General features: G+C 38.3%; 1 protein-coding gene, 1 long non-coding RNA gene and 1 pseudogene across 2 annotated transcripts; 1 reads left to right on the top strand and 2 right to left on the bottom strand.

The window, feature by feature from the left end:
* Window positions 1-12,179: 12,179 nt before the first annotated feature.
* LOC112168723 (probable LRR receptor-like serine/threonine-protein kinase At3g47570) lies at window positions 12,180-14,002 on the bottom strand. The gene is made up of 3 exons (XM_040507199.1): window positions 13,971-14,002; window positions 12,823-13,553; window positions 12,180-12,652 (listed from the first exon to the last, which is right to left on the bottom strand). The coding sequence occupies exons 1-3, from the start codon at window positions 14,000-14,002 to the stop codon at window positions 12,180-12,182; spliced, it is 1,236 nt and encodes a 411-aa protein (XP_040363133.1).
* A 908-nt stretch (window positions 14,003-14,910) lies between these two features.
* Window positions 14,911-15,871, bottom strand: LOC112168717 (annotated as a pseudogene).
* Window positions 15,872-19,454: 3,583 nt separating this feature from the next.
* On the top strand, window positions 19,455-20,232 carry LOC112189274. Its single transcript, XR_002931808.2, has 3 exons — window positions 19,455-19,550; window positions 19,709-19,983; window positions 20,094-20,232. It is a non-coding gene; the product is annotated as an uncharacterized LOC112189274 (long non-coding RNA).
* The last annotated feature ends 392 nt before the right edge of the window (window positions 20,233-20,624 follow it).

Below are 20,624 nucleotides of genomic sequence, written 5' to 3'. Positions count from 1 at the left end.
TATAAAACCTGCTACTGCTGCTACTATGGCTTCCTTATTTTTGAGAGAATCTGATTCTGCTCAATTTTCGAATATTAGACTGATGTTTTCTACTTCGAATGCCTTCTAAGGGAAGCTAAAGCTCCTTATATAGGGAGCGGAACTCAAATTACAATTCAAAACAACAAAATGTACAGAACGACTCTGTGATTTCCTGCTTTTCTTAGTGCTCCTGCTGGTGGAGGTCGGCCGGGGAAAAAGCAGATTCCTTTTAGGTGAAATGTTTTTCACCTGCTTTTTGAAAAGCAAAAGTCACTTTTAGGAAAAATCCAAAAGGACTTTCGGTGTTTTCTACACCTGCTGCTTCACATGTTCTCGTCGGTTTCTGAATTGTGACCAAGGACAAACGAGTCGTTATCTGCCTGGGCCATCCTTACTGTTGTTGCATTGTCTTCGACATCTGTATCAACATACATCTTGTAGTGGTTGTCAGTTTCAAGTTTTTCCACCCATCGTAAGCATGCCAGTGTCGAATCTATCTCTTTTCTGGTAAGAGATAGGAACAAGTCACTGCTGACTACGTCAGGATGATCGTAAGCAGTGATGATAATTTTCTCTCCTGCTGCCAGGAAGGTATTGTAGGTATCCTCAGAGATGATCTTTTTGATATATTCTAGAGTCATGGCTTTCATCCACGGGATGCTTGAGTTTGGTTGGCCATTGTACCCTACACAGGCTGGTTGAAGATATTTCCTTTGAATAATTCTTACATAATGATAAGGAGGAATATATTCAACTTCACCGTTTGCCTTCTGGATCCATTCTGGAGGAGTGGATCTGAACTTCAGTCGAAGCATACAGTCATTTTTTCTTACATTTTTGACTGTATTGACAATGATAGGCGGCAAACCTTTTAGATCATCATTTGTTTTAGTCCACAGATTATGGACAAAACCATTTTCAACAAGCCAGAGCTTGTGTTTTTGAGGATGTTCACTCTGAACATTAACCAGGTATCTTCCAACATAAGGACCTGAAACAATAAAGAGAGTTGGAGGAACTAGGTCTTCTGGATTATGTCTTCCTATCAGACTATGGAATTCATGCCAGTCTGATTCATTAAGTGCCATGACAGGAACTCTAGCACTTTCTGGACTTTCAAGGAAGAGAATTTTTTCTTTTCTTACAGCACTCTGCTGTATATGACTTTCTTCAAATTGTGGTCTGGCGTTCTCATATAGTTCTTCAGCTAGTGCAAAGAGTGCCGGGAACATTAGACCACTGCTTCTTTCTTGAAAAGCAAATAAGAGATTATCCAGGATTGCCTTCTGGTGATAAGCTAGTCTCCTGCCAGTTCTGAACACAGGAGTGTCAAAAGTTCTTAATTCATAATTAAAAACATTTATGACTCCAGTTGGAGTTGGTCTGCTTTTTGGCAAAGCAGCAGCCATCAACGGTCTTGATGAGCCTTTACCGTCTGCCGTTTGAGACGGGCTAGCCAATCCTTTACCCTGGGATTGATCAGTTGAGGCTAGTCCTTTAGGACTTAGCAGAAACCTTTTAAGAACCTTTTCTTTGGTTTCCATAGGATCTTCTTGAAGCTCATGTTCTTTCCCAGTCCTTCTGCTTCTGGGATTACGACCTTCGTCGTCTTCTCTCTGGCTGAACATTGCCATTTCCCTGGTCAATGCGTCTGGAAGATAATTCTTGTTTCCTGCAATTAATTCAACATTATAATCATATTGGTTAAGAAATAATTGCCAGTTTGCTAATCTTCCTCTATCAGCAGCTTTATCAAGTTTGAAATTTTTGAAATTCTTTACTCTGGCACAATCGGTGCGGACAGTAAAGGGTTTTCCAAGAAAAGCTGGAGAATTTAAAATCGTTTTCTTGACAGCCAAAATTTCTTTTTCCCCTGTGGGATAATTTAGTTCTGCAGGGCTGAACTTGCCACTACAAAATTTACAGATCTTTTCAATGTTAGTTCCAGGCGTCTTTGCCAGAACCACACCGGACCAATAATTATCGCTCGCATCTGTCTGGAGGATAATTTCATCATTCTCTTCTGGTTGTTGCAGAGGAGGGAGGTTCTTGCAGAGATTTTTTATCTGCTTCACGATTTTTTCATCGTCTTCTGTGAAGTTCCATTTTCTTTTGGAACTTGTCTTAGGAGATAACATCGCTGTTAACCCTGAGATTTTTGGGATGAAATCTCTCCCATAATTTATGACACCAAGGAATCTCTCTAGACTCTTAGCATCAGGAATTTTGTCTGGGAACTTCCAGATCTTTTCAAGAATATGAGGTTGGAGTTTTATTACTCCATTTTTGATGTTTATTCCTAGGAAATCAACTTCATCAAGGATAAAGAAGATTTTCTTTTCACCTAGGATGATTCCATGTTGAACTATCAGCTTTACTACCTCATGGAGGTGTTTCATGTGTTCTTCTTTGGTTTTGGAGAAGACTAGGATGTCATCTATGTAAACGACGCAGAACTCTGCCACATGCTTGAAGATGTTGTCCATCTTTCTTTGGAAGATTGAGGGAGCTTGCTTTAGACCAAAAGGCATTACTAGCCATTCGTAATGGCCTTGTGGTGTTCCAAATGCAGTGAGAGGTATGCTCTCAGGATGCATCTTGACTTGCCAGAAACCCGACTTTGCATCGAACTTCGAAAAGACTTTGGCTCCTCTGAGCTGGTTAATCAATACTCTTACTTGAGCAATTTGATAACCGTCTTTGACAGTCTTTTTATTGACATCTCTGTAGTCAATAACCATTCTAGCTTTTCCTCGTAGGTTTTCTGCATGATTTCTCACGTAGAATGCTGGAGCATGATGAGGGCTAGTGGAAGGTTGAATTAATCTCTTGTTCAGGAGATCTTCAATATCTTTTCTGAATTCTTTTTGATCTTCCTCTTTGTAATGAGGAATGGCTTTGACATGGCAGATAGCATTCATGTCATGCAATTTCAATTCACAGACCACTGGGTCTTTTTCCCAAAACTTCTGAGGATTTGTATCCACATTTTGCTCTAGTGTTTTCTTGATTTTTTCAAGAGTGGGAATTTGCTGAGACTCAAGCTTGTTCTGAAAGTGTTTGAGGTTATGCTCATGGATGAAACTAGCTTCTTCATCTTCACTAGTTTCTTCTTCTTCTTCAGAAGATTCTTCAACAAGTAATTCTTCTTGTTGCTTGATTTGGAGTATGGGTTCGAATTTTGGTTTGTAGGGGGTAAGATCACCACTATTCTGTTGCGATCTCTGATACTGAGTAGTAAAACCGGGACCGACCACAGTTCTGGCTTGTGTGAGGCGGTCTGCCCAGAACACCCGTTCTCCTTTCCTGAAGCCTATCGCTTCTTCATCCTGAATGAATCGTTGTTGGAGAATAAAATCATTTCCCAACAAGAAATCAGATCCTTGGCCTTCAGATTGCCAAACATTCTGGATGATAAATGTTCCTCCACCAATGGTGATATGAACATTTTTTGCTACTTTTTTCATGGTGAGATGGCTTCCATCAAATGTAACACCAGTAGCAGACTTTTTCTTATCTTCTCTCCAGAGTTCATCTGGAATTGCAAATCTTTTTGCAACTGTAAAACCTGATCCATTATCTACAAAGGCATGTAGATGATATTTTCTGTAATCAGGGAATTTGAGTCCAATCTCTATGTAGTTGCTGTATCTACTTGTAGAGACGACTTTCGATTGATGAAGCTCATTTTCCTGAGCTTGTTCCTTAGGAATGAATGGTTTGCATTCTTCTTTTGGAACTTTTTCTGGATGAGGTGATTTATCAGAACTAGAAGGTTTTGTATCATCCCAGTTTGTAGGAATTATCTCTTTGATGTCTGGGTCACTGAACCATGACGGAGGGTCATATCTGACTTTATAATCAAACTTGCCTGATGGTTGGCCAAGTAGATCCCATGTTTCAGTAGCCTCTTGTCGTTCTAAGAGATGAACAGTTTCTGGTGGTTTCACCAGTTCTCTATTTTCTGGTATTTCAACCAGTTCAATATCTTCATTGATTTTTTCTTCATCGATGATTTCTTCCTTTTTCGAGGAAGATGGTTCCATGGTTTCCTGGAACAGAGTTTCCACTTCTTTCGCCTTTTGTTCAGCGAAATATTCTTCATATTCTTGCTCAACCAACTGGCTGACAAGACCATTTTTGGTTTTTCTTCTTGCTTCAGCTATGAAGCATTCTTTATGATAAGTCTTCTTAGACTCTTCACAAAACATAGGGAGACCATTCTTTTCATGACATAAGCAGTAGTCACAAACGAATGTACCCGGGTTCACCTGATAAGAAGACATGAAGGATTCTGTCTTGCTTTCTTCCCAATTTTTGATTCTCAAAACATTCATTTGTCTGGATTCGAAGTACTCTACTTCAGAATCGATCTCAGACTCATCTGATGAAATTTCTTCTTCAGACCAGGCAGAGTAGACTGACCTGTCATCATCTTCATCATCAGAATAGGCTATTTCGTAGCCTTTCATGTTTGCTACCTCTACTATTTGCTCATATTCTTCGAAGAGAGCTTTAGTAGATCTTTTACCCTTTTCAGGGCATTCATTGGCATAGTGCCCTTCAGCTTTACATAACCAACATCTGCAAGCTTTCTTGCTTGGTTGTTTATGCTGATGAGTATTAGTATTCTTCTTTTTCTTGAAGAATTTCTTTTTAGGATCTTCATCCTTTTGTTTCTTGTAATTGGAACTCTTATTGAATTTCCAATCTCTTTTCTGATTACTCTTTTTGAATTTTTTAGAGTAATATTTTTCTTTTTTCTTTTTTCTGTGGAATTTGGATTCATGACATCCCCAGTTTGTGGGCATATCCAGTATTCCATAACAGAAATTTTCAACTCCTTTGAGTTGTTTCTTGGCCATCTTAGCTCTAAGATTGGCTTTGCATTGCTCCTTCAGTAATTGCCGGATTCTGTCGGCAATTCCTCCAACTGAAAATCTTTCAATTGGTTTTTCAGCTATGCTTTCTCTCACAGCTGTTCTCCATGGTTCAGGGAGTTTCCTGTGCAACAGATTAACTAGATCAGTATTTTCTAGTTCACCAATTGTACAGTAATATTCCTGAAACTCATTAAGGTATTCTTCGAAATATCTCATGTCACAGATCTTGAGAGCATAGATATTCGATTTTGCCGTTTCTTTGGCTTTTTCACTCAGATTTGAAAGATCTCCACAGAACTGATCGTACAGTGGTACTGCAAAATCATACGGAGATTTTGAATTTTTGATTTCTTCAAGCCAGTCTCTTCCTCTGGCAGTTTCTTTGAAGGATAGGTAATACTTTTTTGCTACTCCAGTGAGAGTAGTTTCATAGTACACCTGCAGGTCTGGTGCTTCAAATTTGCCAAGGGTAAGTGCAGAAGCCATCATCAGGCTATCTACCCATTGGTCAATGGTTTTTCTTTTATCTAGACTCTTATCTAGATTTAACCAGATGCCGTAGTTAGTGATAGGAACTCTAGGCAGATTGTCCTCTGGGACAAATCTTTGGGAATTTCTTTCTCCTTTTTTACCCGTGGGGGCTTTCTGTAATGGGAGTTTTACCTTCCCTTTTTCTCTGCTAATGAAAGTTCTGGAGCTTTCTCCTTCTTCCATTTCAATATCCTGATAAGGAAAGACTTTTCTCGTCTTTCTGATTTTGAATTCTTTCATTTCCTCGATTAGTTTTTCTAATCGTTCAGAATTTTCACAATTCTCAGCTTCTTTATAGAGTTCATAGAGCCTCTCAGCTCTGAACATATTGATTGGTCTGTTCAGATCAGCCTCCAATTCTTCTTCAGAAATTGGTTCTTCAATAGTGGGTTTTATACCACTAACACTAGCTTCCCTAGTGCTGTAGCTTCTTCTCAGAAGATTATTCTTGTTTATCCTGAGGTTCTCAGGACAGACATCACTTTTTCTGTGACTGTCAAAATTAAGACTAATTTCTCCAGTCTTTCTACTCTCGTAGATCTTTGCTTTTGCTCTTTCTGGCTGCTTTTTTGGACCGGATAATTTCCATTCAAGAGGAAAAGTCACTTCATTCCAAGTAACCTTGTGGATCTGTTGTGAATGGTTCTTCTGATTGGTGAGGAATCCAGTAGTAAGACCTGGGATATTCGTTATCCTTGTCTTAGGGGCTACTGTAGTACTCATCAATTTATAGTATATTCTATATACTATTGCAAGTTCTTGCATATCTTCTTTCATGGATACGCCATCTGTCTTGACTCTCAGTCGGAGACAGTGAGCTGCATCTTTCAGGCTGGTGGTGAAGTTGGGGAAGCAGTTGAAATATGCTATCTGATCGCACAAGGATGCTTCAAGTGTCCCAAACAGACTAGCTTGGAAGTCTGTTAACCTGTTGTCCTGTAGAACACATAGGACCGAACAGTTTATGCCTTCGCGTGCAAGCAGATTTATGCCTACTTGGACTGCTCCAATATGCATAAATTGATACTTCTTTGCTTGAGCTCTGGCTACTTCTGCTGGAGTGATTAGTAGAAGATCAGTCTCTCCACCCGCTGTTGCTGGAGTTGTAATCTCTAGTAGTTTAAAATGATGGCTATCCATCAAATCAAACTTTCCTTTTCTGTAGATTTGTTTGAAATCTAATTTTGGAATGGAGGAGTTTTTTACCTCTTGTTCAATTTCGTTGAATTCGAACTCTTCAGCATTAAGGAGCTGTACTCCTTTCTTTTTTCCAAAGATGCTTAACATCTTCATTTCTCTTTTTTCCGGGTTTTCATACCGGATACTAGTCTGACTAGTAGATGGTTCCAGAAAAATCATGTTTGGAACACGATTTGTGTCTGGTTTTTCTAATGGTTTGAATCCATTAGTCTTCTTTTTTACTGTAGGCACTTTCTTGTCCTTCAGTATAGAATCTAGCATTTTTTGCTGTTCTTTGATTTTTCTACTAACACTTGTTAGTTTTTCTTCTTCCGTTTTTGGAAGATCCTTGATATAATCCAGTTTGTTTTCCAATCTTTCTAATTGGTGGATTATAGCTGGTAATTTTTCTAGAGTCGACTGACATCTAGATACTTCTAGTAACAGCTTCTGATATTTCTCATCAGAAGATTTCAGTAGAGAATTTATTTTCTCTAATAACAATTCTGACATTGTCCCCATTTAGGAGGGGTTCTCCTTGAGCTATTTACAAGCTCTGATACCAGTGATGTGCGGATCTAACCAATGCTCAAATAATCAAGAGGTTTTTGTTCCTCTTCCAGAACTTCTAAGAGATTATCTATCTCCTCTTCTATTCTATAGATTCTAGTCTGTAGTCTATAGATAATATCCCAGTAATTGGGAGAATCTCTACTAAGATTATCTCTATAGATTTTTAATTTTCTCAATTTCTCTCTCTCCTTTTGCAGTTCCTTAGTAGTAATTTTGCAGATAGCTATCAACTCAAGTCTATCAACAATCGAAATTATGAATAGTAAAAATAACCGTTTACCTTCGAGTATAGAGGATGGATTTATACCTGCAATATGGTTAAACAAACAAATTCAAAAGCATGGGCCCACTACGCTCCGTCAATTTTCTTTTTACTGAAAGGAAGATAAAAACTTGAAGAGAAAGTGAAACTTGCTAAAGACAAAATGTCCTTAAGTGTCTAAAAACAAATGTAGTGGAGTTTTTTGTGTTTTAGAGTTTGGTCAAGGAGGTGGGTGTAGTTTCTCCATTTTTTTAAGGCATCTAAATTGAACCTTAAGTGGTGATCTGACAGCGATCAACTGATTCAGTGGGCCCACCATAGGGCTAAATTTGACATTTCACTCCACAAGCTAAACTAACCATTCAACATGTCGTCTCTGCAAGCTCTTTCTGGGTTTTTAAAACCACGATGGCCAAGCGGTTAGTCAGCACACCGGTTGTAGATTTCTGAGATTAAGCTTGGCGGCGAGCTTGTGAACTTCAACCAAACCCCAAACCAAATTCTACTCAAGACTGTTGCTTTCAATTCCAAAACACAAACCAAAACAAAATCCTGTATTCATAAGAAGACAAGAAAAACAAACAACAAAATTCTGAAACAAATGTGCCAATACTGGAGTAAAATCCAATCCCCAAAATCCCAAACCCCGGAACCAAAAAGCTCAAAATTGAATTAAGAAAGAGAGCAAGATAGAGACAGAGAGAAAGAGCTACACTTACATACCTACGGAGCCAATAGAGAAAAGCCTCCAATCTGCAGAGCGATACAATTGTGTATAGAGAGAAAGATCTCTTTCAACACTCACAATCTCAAATCGAGCTTTTGGAGAAGAAAAGCTTCTTCCTTTCCCTCCCTCTCCTCCTCCTCCAAACCCATCCCTTCGATTCCAAGGCTGTCTCTGCTGAGTGAAACCTCCGATGGTAGCAGTGAGACCCAGTCGGTGCCTTTCAGAAGGTTTCAGCAGTACTCAGCGTCGATGAATGTGATGTCCAAGGCGATGATGAAAGAGCGGTGCAAAAACCACGGGCACCTTGCTGACGTGGTCGATAACGATGACGACGACGACGGGGATGAGGAGCTGCCGCCGCCGCATGAGCTAGTGGCGAGGGAGTTGGAGGTTTCGGCGAGGACCATGTTTTCGGTGATGGAAGGCGTGGAGATGACTCTAGGTTAATCAAAAATTAGGGGCTTTGGATACCCAATAGTCTGTTTTGAATTACTGAATAATGGATAATGGGTTATTCCAAGTTTTAGAGTGTGTTCATTTTGGCTGTTATGAGTTCTGCAAAATGCCTCTTCCTTCAACTGGGTTAGGTTGTTCGTGAGTTTTGGAAGAAAAATTGAGTGAAATGTCAAATTTAGCCCTTACAGTGATTCCACTGAATCAATTGATCGCTGCCAGATCACCATTTTATGTCCGATTTGGATGCCTCAAAAAAATTTGGACACAGCTGATTGAAATTAAAAGTATATGGGTGTTGCAGATCAAATTAAAAGGGAAAGACTAATATGATGTTGAGTGTAAACCATAGGGTAGTAAACCGAAATTTGTCCTTACAATTTTGACCCGATCCACATATAAGGACTAAATACTGTTTACTCCCTATACTTATAGGGTATCGATGTTTCAGTCCCTCGTTTTTCAATTTCACCCGCATACTCCCTAAAGTCTCTAATTTCACACAATCCGTCCTTTACTGTTAACTTTCTGTCGATATCAGAGTTAAATCGATGACGTGGCATTCCACACACACTGAAATGCCTCTTATACCCTCACTTACTTTTTTTTTTTTGTTTAATTAATTTTTTTATTTTTTATTTTTAGCTCTTCTTCTTCCACGTATCTCCCCTCCTCTCGTTGAACTCTCAAAACAACTATCTTGGTTCCTTGCTTTCTTTGAAGATTGAAACAAACTGATGAATGATTTCTAGCTCTTCGGGTTCTTGCAAAATTAAACTCTTAACAAATGCACCAAATTTCCAGAGACAAGATCTAAATTAATAAATATCGATCATTTAGGTTCACGATTACTCTTAGTACCAGCTCAATCTCAGAATCACAAATTGCCAGAGTCAATTCAGAGTTGCAACGAGAATTCCAATCCATAAGTAATCCAACAAATTATACTACTCCTCAAACATTAAACTAAATATATCGCAAGGTGAAGAAAAAAAAAAAAGGGGGACTAAGATTGAACTGAGTTGAGCGACTCACCACTATGTCTTTGAATTAGAAGCCGCTAGTTTTCTTATCTGGGTTGCTTCATATCTCTCTCATTGCCCTCATCCCTTACAGACTTTCCTCTATAATTCAGGTCTTCGATTTCCATAATCAAGGCCGATTAACAACAGAAACAACGAGAACTACAGCACCATAAGTACAATTTACACGAACCCAAAATTGCCAATTCATTGGATTCATGAATCCCTATTCTTCTAGGCTTGATTCTTCACCTAGATTTCAACCCAGACCTCCGACGCACTGATCGGAGCCGCCTCACTCTTTTCTTCTCCGCTACAATCTCCACAGCTCTTCTTCTCCATCTCTCCGATTACCCGAAACCCAGCCCAGAACCAAACACCTTTTTTTTTTTTTCCACCTCCGCCTTCTGCTTATGCCAGATCGCTGTACACCTTACTGCAAAACACATCAAACCCACCTAATTCACAAAAACATAGAAATCAAAACCGAAAACAAACGGAATTAGGGTCTTACATCTTGGACAGCCTGTTGGGTGCTCCACCGGTGACCTTGGCGACACGGAGGAGGGCGAGCTCCGCCTTGAGATCCTTGAACTTGGCCAAAAGATCAGCCTTTGACTTCTACCTGAGCTCGTGTACCTTGATTCTGGCTATTACAGATTCAAACAACAAGAACGAAGATCAAAAATTGAAAATAGGTTAACAATGAACGAAATCGAAGAGAGAGAGAGAGAGAGAGAGAGAGAGAGAGAGAGAGAGAGAGAGAGAGAGAGAGAGAGAGAGAGAGAGAGAGAGAGATTGGGAGGTAGTGAGGTACCCATTGTTGTGTGTACGAAGTACGAAATCGAAGAGAGAGAAAGATCGGGAGATATGAAATAGAAGAGAACTACTTTGCGGAGGAGATAGAAGAAGAGGTAAAAAGAAAAAGAAAAAAAAAAGTGATTCTAGTCAGACCTCCAAATTTTCTCTTTAGACCTCTCTTAATTTTTGTAAAAATTTAATCTCCATTTTATCCCTCAAGCAAAAAAAAAAAAATGAAGATTATAACAGAAGAAGCAGCGCAACAATCTTCTCTCCCTCTCCCCATTCTCTGATTGAAGCTTAAATTATCATTGGAAGGTGGAAGTTTATCAGTTGTCGAATGCAATTTTTTCTAGATTTCAAACTATATGGATAGAAATTTATTATTTTCTCGTTGTTGAAGACTTAGACTTGTTTATAAACTATGAAGTTCTAGGCTTCCGGCCTTGTGGGACTTAATTGATCTTGGGTAATTATGACATATCTAATACGGAAAGCTTGGCATATCTTAGGGAAACTTTGTATTATGAACGGAGCTTCAGCTTGAGTCTTGAGGAAATGGTTTTCTCATGTGGATTAATATTTTCTTTTGCAGTAGAACAGATCGACTCCTCCATGCATTAATCAAGGACTATTTTTGCTCAACACAACATTTGATCATTTCGCACCTACTGTATCGAATTGAGAAGGTAATATAAGGATGGTGGCTGGTGACTCATGTGGAGGTCGATAGAAGTCATAGAACGAAGATCGAAAAGGTAATTAAAATGAACATAAGGGTAAAATAAGAAGTTTAATGGTAAAAATTAAAATGGGAGGTCCAAAGAGTAAATTGTGAGGTATGAATAGAACCACCCAAAAAAAAGAGTAGAAAAAACTAGATTAAAAAAAAAAAAAGTAAGTGAGGGTATAATAGACTTTTTAGCGTGAAATATATACCACGTCAGCGATTTAACTCTGATTTTGACTGAAGGTTAACGGTAATGACAAATTGTGTGAAATTAGAGATCGTTTAGGGAGTATCCGGTTGAAATTGAGAAGCGAGATATTGAAACGTCGAGACCCTATAAGTATAGGAAGTAAATAATATTTAGTCCATTATATAAAGTTGATAGATGAGAGCATTGAAATTATATATATATATATATATAAATATATATATATATATATATTTTTTTTTTTAGATGAAGAGAATACTATCATTGATAGAGACCTGAAAACGTCGTATTACATCAACTCCACGGTTTGGATCATGTCTCTTGACCAAGCAAAACAAAAGACGTGATTAACACCCCTCATTAAGTCTTCTAAGCTCGTTTATTCAAACAAGCATACAAGTAAGAAACACAACATAATGTCTATCAACCTGTCACACCAAAAAGAGAAGATATTGCTTTGATTTTGACTATAAGGATCTTCCTTCGCTGTGGTAGTGAGTTTGTCTTGTAATTGATGGTGTCATGACATCATTGAAACGACAAAATCAACATATTATGTTTTGACCAAATAAAAAAAAACATATTATGTTTTGAAAAATTTATCAAACGAGTTACTGATTTTTTTTAATTAATTTTTTTTTGATGTATTCTTCTCCGTTAAGAGGTATTCATGCACAGAGATACCAGTAACAATAAGAAATCCTAATTACATTAACGCAAGTCAACTATACAGAATAGAGAAGAAATCATACTCTCATACAATTATGAAACATGCTATTCCTCTTATTATCAAAGAAAAAAAAGTTTGAGACGATTTTGTGCCCGTGCGGCTAGTTCGTTCATCTTGCGTCGACAAACCATGCAGTTGCAATTCGACCTTGCACAACCATGTAGTGCGTTCAGAATGTTTCTAATGTATTGCAATTTAGTTACCACATAACCCATATCCATTCTCTCTCTTGGAGACTTGCTAGAACACACAATTCCAATTCCAAATATCCAACACAAGCATTCCTCAATTTCCGATGAGAATCTCTCACAGTACTTGGTGGTAGTATTATGGTTGTCTTCTTGAAGAAATAGTCTTGAATCTGCAATCTCTATAGCTCGCTCAAAGTAAGCCATCTTCACGAAAGTATGAAGGTTCAAGTCGTCACGAAACATGTGGTCACTGGGCTTCTTTCCTGTAAACATCTCTAACAATAGAATGCCAAAGCTATAGACATCCCCATATGTTGATGCCTCACTTCCCTTTTTGTACTCTACCATTCAAAAATTAGAACTTGTCACTATCGATCATTGCAAATAGTATTAGACCATGTATTGTAACATGCATTAAGTGTCAATGTTGATTATTAATTACCAGTAAAGCAAATTCAGCCAAAGCAAAAGGAGAAAGGAAGTAGTGCAGAATATGAAGAAAACTAATTACCTGGCGCAACATAACCAACAGACCCCCTTGAACTCGATTGATTTGCAGCAACGTTATTTGTTTTCGAGAGAAATCTCGCCAATCCAAAATCAGAAAGATGTCCAGTCAACTCGTTATCCAAAAGAACATTGCTCAGCTTGAGATCACAATGAACTATCGGTGTTTTACAATGATTGTGGAGATAATCCAGTGCACAAGCAACATCAATAGCGATGTCTAGCCTCTCAAGAAGATTTAAATTCTTGGCCGGATTTTGTGTTCCAAATGTTGGATGCAACCACTCTTCCAAGCTTCCATTCTCCATGAACTCATAAACCAGAGCTTTGAAATCATTACCACTAAAATCAACACTTGAACATGATGTTACAATCTTAACGATGTTGCGATGCCAGATATTTCTAAACATCTCACATTCGGCTATAAAACTATTAGAAGCTCCCCAGCGTAACATGTTAAACACCTTCACAGCAACAAGTTGAGCTTTATGGGATGGCATGACAAGAACAGCTTTATACACAGACCCGAAACTACCAACACCAACCAAATTTGCAGAAGAGAAACTATCGGTTGCTTTTGAAAGAGTTTCATATGAAACTTTTAAGAAGTAAGAATAGTTTTTCCTGTTGTTCTGTTCTTCTTTCCTATGAAACAAAGAAATAACGAAGAGAGCACCATCGGATGGGGATGGTGGAGAGAGTGAGTTCAAGACAGATGATATTTTTGGTTGTGGACTTGGTTAGTTCCATCAGATGCGCGCATTCATATATAACTAAATATTATACAGGAGCTAGAAAGGTTCGCTTAACAGTTGCAGGTTGACTTTTCCATAGAAGACTTGACTTGTAGCCAATTAAATATACAGGACTAACAGGAGAGGAATTCTAAAATAAGACTTGACTTGCATAAATTGAGTTGACAACTTAATTTGCGGACTCCAAGAAGTCTAGAATACAACAGTTGAACATATCTTTCTTCCTAAATCTGCAATTATAAAAAGTCAATTCAATCAAAATTCGACACCTGTCAATTATGTTAACAGGCTTTAACCCCCATTAGCATTTATCATTTATTTTATGTTTCTGTAAAAAACATACCATTTATTTTATGTTTCTGTAAAAAACAAAAAGAACATATTTTTTAAGTTTCACTCTCCATCGAGAGAACTCGAGGAGGAGGCCATGGTTGCCGCAGTAACGAAATGGCTACCCAGCTGATATGAGATTTCAAAAGTTGTTAATGCCAAAGATCGTAGCTTGTACTACCTATGAGAGATGCTAACCCTTGATGATTATATCATTATTTACTGAAAAGAGAAGGCCTCTTTTTGCATTGTGGTTTTTCCTTCGGTCAAATTTTCTCTTTTCAGTTCTGTTTATATAAAAGCCTTTGAATGTTGAGGAGGATGCGATCTGTTTGCTATTTTATTTTGATAAAAATTAATTACACAAGCCCAAACAAAATAAGCAAAACAAAAATAAATAGAATAGAATATATTAAAATAACATACAATTTTGACATATTGATTAGAGTAAGATTAACAAAAAATGAAGGTTGTCATGTCGCATGTCAAATTGGAATTTGACGCAAGCCTAAAGACATCTCCATAGGAGATGCTTTTAAAATTACCTCCAAAATTTATACAAGATGTAGCAGTAATAAAATCTTTTCTTAATTAGCTCAAGGCATCAATCAGATAGTTCAAGTACAAGGTGTAGTACGTTCCCGTAATAACCTGTAATTTCTTCAGACATTGTAATATCAGCAAGAAAACTTCATAGAAAACATATGACAACTGAAAAACAAAGGAGATATCGATCTGAAGCATACAACAATACGTCAACTTGTCTAAAAGCCTTCACAAAACAGTAATAACTTTAAACCTTCTTAGCCAAGAAGTTTGTCCCTAATGGACTGCAATACAGCTGCAACATCACTGATATCCTTTTGGTTTGTTAGGGAGCCGGTAGAACATGCAATTCCAATTCCAAATATCAAAGTCAAGCACTCTTCAATTTTTTGTGCTCTCACACTTAATTGGCTGTGAGCTTCAGTGACATTAGCGGTGCCTTCTTGTAGAACTAATACTGATTATGAAATCTTGAAAACAAGTTTACGGAGAGCTATCTTCACATAATTATGAAGATTCAAGCTATCATTGAACATATGATCAGTGGTCTCTTCCCAGTAAACATTTCTAACAGAATAATCCCAAAGCTGTAGACCATACCCATATGTGGACACCTCACTTCCGATACCATACTCGATCTACAATTCCAAAAGTATATATCACAAAAATATGTAACTACATCTGTGCATAAATCAAATAGCTCTAATTGAAATATGTAAGAGTAAAATAGGAAAGAGAAAATTCTGAAGCATATAAGAAAAATTACCAGGGGCAGCATAACTAACCGATCCTCTAATTTCAATGGAGCTTGACTGATTTCCATAAACATTAGTGGTTCGTTTTGTGAGAAACCATGACAACCTAAAGTTGGAAACAATTCCAGTTAGGTCAGTGTCCAAAAGAACATTACTTGGCTTAAGATCACAATGAACAATCGGTGTTTCACAGTGGTTGTGAAGATAATCCAATGCCCTAGCAACATCAATGGCGATGTCAAACCTTTAAAGATTTAAACTTTTGGGTGATTCTATTAGCTCTTCGGTTCCAGTATATGGATGCAACCACTCCTTTAAGCTCCCATTGTCTATGAACTCGTAAACTAGAGCCTTAAAATCATTAATTACCATTGAAATCAATAGTTGAGCCTGCAGTTAGAATCTTGACCACATTTCGATGTCTGATGTTTCTCAATAATGCCTCACATTCGAAGATGAAACTCTTAGAAGCTCCTCGATGTAATATGTTAAACACCTTCACAGAAACAGTAAGTGCATCATCAGTAAGAATTCCTTTGTACATAGACCCAAAAGCGCCAATGCTAATCAAATTAGTTGAAGAAAACCCATCAGTAGCGTTTAGGAGACTAGCATATGAAACTTGCAACATAGAGTTCCCCAAAGTGCTCAATTCAATTTCTTTCATGGGCTAAATACTAGTTAGTACCCTGTGGTTTAGGTCCAAAATCAATTCAGTCCCTGGACTTCTAATTTCATCAAAAACACCCCTGCACTTTCAATTTTGATCTAATAGGTCCAATTCGTTAATATTTTGTTATGAGTTCAAGTTATAGTTGGATTATTGTTGAAAAACTATTTATTTTTATTAGTAGGACTCACTCCTAAATTGACTATGCAGACCACCTCGACACCACATCATAAAACATAGGCCATATATGAGCCACATTAACAAGTTAAATAACTCAATTGTTTGAAAACTAACAAATTGGACCTATTAGATCAAACTTGAAAGTGCAGGGGTGTTTTTGATGAAATTAGAAGTTCAGGGACTGAATTGATTTTGGACCTAAACCACAGGGTAGTAATTTGTATTTAGCCCTTCTTTCATTTTCTTTCTTGAACAACAAAATAAATATAGATCACCACAGCAATTGCCAAAAGAATAAATCTGGATACTAAAGAGATCATTATTTTCATTCTACGAGAGAATCCTCCTCCTTTAGACTCCTTAGACTTGCACAAAGGAAGTCAAAGATTAGCAGTGACGCTACATGGCCCAATGTTTCCCACAACTGAAATGGAACTTGTATTCTTAAAAACACCCCCAATTGGTACTACTCCCCAAAAATCATTGAAGGACAGGTTCAGATTCTGCAAGTTACTAAGGGCCTCTAGGAAATGTGAAATATCCTGAAAAATTGTTGCGAGGAGAAAAGTGTAAATCTTGAATTCTTCTCAATTCACTCATAGATGAAGGAATAAGCCCGTGAAATAAGTTACCTTGCAAGTGTAAGACTTCTAAACTTTTACAACTATCGAGGATAGTAGGAAGTTCTCCGAATAACAAGTTGTCTGAAACATCCAATGCACCTAGATTCTTCAAATTTCCTATCCCCAATAGGAGAGAACCATAAAAGTGGTTTTTCGATAAGTTCAAAGAAATAAAAAAGGGAGGTCAATAAGTAGTTGTTGGGGTATTGTGCCATCAATGTTATTTTGAGAAAGATCCAATTCAAGTAACCCCTAGCATTGCCCAAGGCTTAAAGGGATGGTGCCATAAGATTATTTCCTTGCAAGTAAAGAAAGGTTAACATGGTTAAATTTCCAAGAGATGATGGAATGCTCCCCGATAGTTTTTTGCTATGAAGAAACAATACCCCAAGCCTTATAAGCTTCCCAATGTTATTGGGGATGTTACCTTTGAAGGAGTTTTCCTCCATACACAATGATTGCAAGTTGACAAGATTTCCCAACTCATTTGGGATGCTACCATGTAGGTTGTTTCCTTGAACCCAAAGCTGTTCAAGATTGGTTGAGAGATCAGATACTGATGTGGGAAATGTCCCTCCAAAATTGTTGTAAGCTCAAAACACCCACATTAACTGTGTGGCATTGATCATTTCCAAGACAAAACTCAAGTCACCTTCTTTATCACTTCCAAGATGATTATCTGCAACTAAGAAAACCATGAGGTAATGAAGTTATAGCAAACTGGGCACTTGTCCTGTTAGATTGTTCCGGGAGACTTCGAAGGACACTAGACTCATTGGATATTGACAAAAGAATGCCTCCAGTAAATTTGTTTCCCGAAATGCTAAAGACCTTGATGATTGGAAAAGCATTACTAAAGTTTGAGGGAAGATTTCCTTGAATTTGGTTTTGTAGTATGGAAAAAGTAACAATGGCAGATAGGTTAAAAATGGAGGGAGGCATGGTACTAGACAGCATATTACCACCCAATGAAAAGAAAGTTAATTTTTTCAATTGGCTTATGTTAAACAGCGACAAGCGTGGCTCGTGGCCCACCGTTGTACCAATACTGTCCCAACTTAATCACCAGATAGGTGTTGGGTTTTTAATCATAAAAGGTCTCGGTACAATTAGGTAAGAGTCATCCACTTATAAGTTATATTTTATTTGTCACTTTTCCAATGTGAGATCTTTCCTCTCCAACACACCCCCTCACGTGCAACCTAGCTCTAATTGGGACACAAGCCTCATATCGGAGACTTGGTCAATACAATCCAAGGCCGATATCGGACACTTGGTAATAATCCAATCGGAATATTTCGATGGCAATATAAAGAACCCAAATTCAGGCCCATGATAATTGGAGACGCAATTAGAGAGGGACCTGCTCTGATACCAAGTTAAACAGCGACAAGAGTGGCCCGTAGCCCATCGTTGTACCGATACTGTCTCAACTTAATCACCCAATAGGTGTTGGGTTTTTAATCACAAAAGGCTTCGGTACAATTGGATAACAGTCACCCACTTATAAGTTATATTTTATTTGTCACTTTTCCAATGTGAGATATTTCCTCTCCAACAGCCTAACGACGTAGGGATGATACCCACCAAGTAGTTAACAGTTGCACTGAGCTGCGTAAGAGGAGAAAGACTCCCAAAGGAAGGAAGGAATTCTCCAGTAAAATTATTATGGTCAAAATCAATTGTCTGAAGCTTAGACATGAAACCGAGTTGGGAATGAATTTCATCAAGGGGGGTGAAATTTTCACCCCCAAAATTGCAAACCACACCCACCTTTCATTTTTTAAATAATATTTCATGTCTCTCTCTTTATACTTCCTAAAACACCCTCGGGTCTTTTCTTCTCTCTTTCTCCCCTCCCCTCTCTCTTCAGACCACCACCAAGGTCCTCTCTCTCTCTCTCTCTCTCACACACACACACACACACACACACACATACATACACTGTTCTCTACAACCAAAATTATCCAAGTTGGGTACCTCTTCTACGGCCCCGTCACCGTCGCTCAGCTCTCGGAAGTGCTAGCCCTCCCCTGGCCCGGGCCAGATCTCTCTCTCTCTCTCTCTCTCTCTCTCTCTCTCTCTCTCTCTCTCTCTCTCTCTCTCTCTCTCTCTCTCTCTCTCTCTTCTGGGCAAGAGGTGAAAGAACCCACTCTCTTTCAAACCCACAAGTTTCATAGCCCCATCAACCTCATCAAAAACTCGAAACAGAGCCTGAATGTCCACAAACACAGTGCCGCAAATCTCCACCAATTCTCAACCCTCTCCACCGTAATCTCGCCGCCGACCCCAATTGCCATTCCAAAATCAAACCTGGATTCGGGCAGATTCAAGGGGCAAATCGGGTTGCAGGCCACCCGCTTCAGAACCCGATCCTACTGGCCTTCCCCCTCGATTCCAAAATCAAAATGCCACTACTAAAAACAATTGCAATTGCTTCGAAAATTTGCCACGACATGACTTTCCGTCGCGAAAGCCATGATTTGCAATTGTATTTGCCACGGTTATCTTTCCGTAGTACCGCTTACAATTTTTTGCAACGGAATTTGTATTGTCGTCGCATAATTTCAGACAAATTGCGACTAAAGGGAAAAATCATCTCATGATGTATGAGTTTCTTAAAACAAAAAAAAAAAAAAAACAAAGAAAATCCCAAACTCACTTCTCCACAGTTCTCCTCGTATTCTTCTTCCTCTCTCTCTCTCTCTCTCTCTCTCTCTCTCTCTCTCTCTTATTTCCTTCTCTATCACCAAAACCTCATCCGCTTGCTCTTCAGCTGCTCTCACCGTAGATTAGAATTCAAAAAATCTTATATCGGAATACATCTGCGCTCTCTTTCTCCTTTGTCAATTCAATCAGCCTCATTCGCTTAGGTAAATCATGTCACATGGTGAGATCTCAGGTTCGGGTTTAATTTGAGCTTCTATTGTTTAATCGACAGCAAATTGGGAAAGGCGATACATGCATGTCGCCGGAGTGAGCTTGGATCTGAACTGGGTCCTTCAGTTGATATTCACTCTATTTGTTTTAGGGTTGCTACACTTGGTTAAGAACACAGCGTCGAAGTACTTTGAGGTCAACGTAAATTTCGAAAGAGGAGGCGGAGGAGACCACAGTGGTGATTGGACGACCCAAATGATGATCCATTTGAGCTACGTCTACGAGCAAGGCTTGTTTCTATTTGATTCGATTCATTGATTAATTGGTTTTAATTGATTGAATTAAGTGAATTCTATTTTCAATTTTTAGGTTTCGTCACGAACCTACAATCTCGATGCGAATCTCTGCCTTCTTCATCTCTATCAGGTGATTTAGAGTTTAGGAATAGAGTTTTTGGTTTTGACTTGTTTCTGTTTGGCTTTTGTGCTTTGTTGTGATGGTTTGTTCCTGTAATTTTTTGGTGTACTTTGAGCCAGAACGTGTGAGCACTCAAATTGTTACACTGATATTGGAAAGCTTCTGAAGATGAAGCTAGATGAGGTTTTAGCTAGGACCATGGAGGTATTGGTGGATGCTTTTTCTAGTTCTGCAAGGCTGTCCACCTTCTCCTATACTGAGTTGGACGATGAATGGGGTGAACAGAATAGAGATTGCCAGTGAGATGGAAGCAACTGCTGCTGCCTATGGCATTTTCCTTAATGTTGCTCCGCTTGGTTCCAAGTGAGAAATTGTACCTTAATTATGCATGTATTTAATGATATTCTGGTGACCTTTTCATATTTGATCCTTTGTTATATACTTTACCTGCATTTGAGTAGGTACGTTGAGGAGGAGGATCTCCCTGTCCAGTTTGGATTTCGATTTTATACTTGCCTTTGCTTTTTATTATCATGTGTTATGGATTTTCAGTTTCTCCTGAAAAGATTTTTGTTTTATGGTTAGTAATCAATCCTTTTCTCTTTCAATATGTTTTAAAATAATAAGGTTGATTTTGATAGGATGAGTAA

Source organism: Rosa chinensis, chromosome 1, assembly GCF_002994745.2.
Source record: "Rosa chinensis cultivar Old Blush chromosome 1, RchiOBHm-V2, whole genome shotgun sequence".
Classification (NCBI taxonomy): domain Eukaryota; kingdom Viridiplantae; phylum Streptophyta; class Magnoliopsida; order Rosales; family Rosaceae; genus Rosa; species Rosa chinensis.
This window is presented reverse-complemented; position numbering and strand designations above follow the sequence as displayed.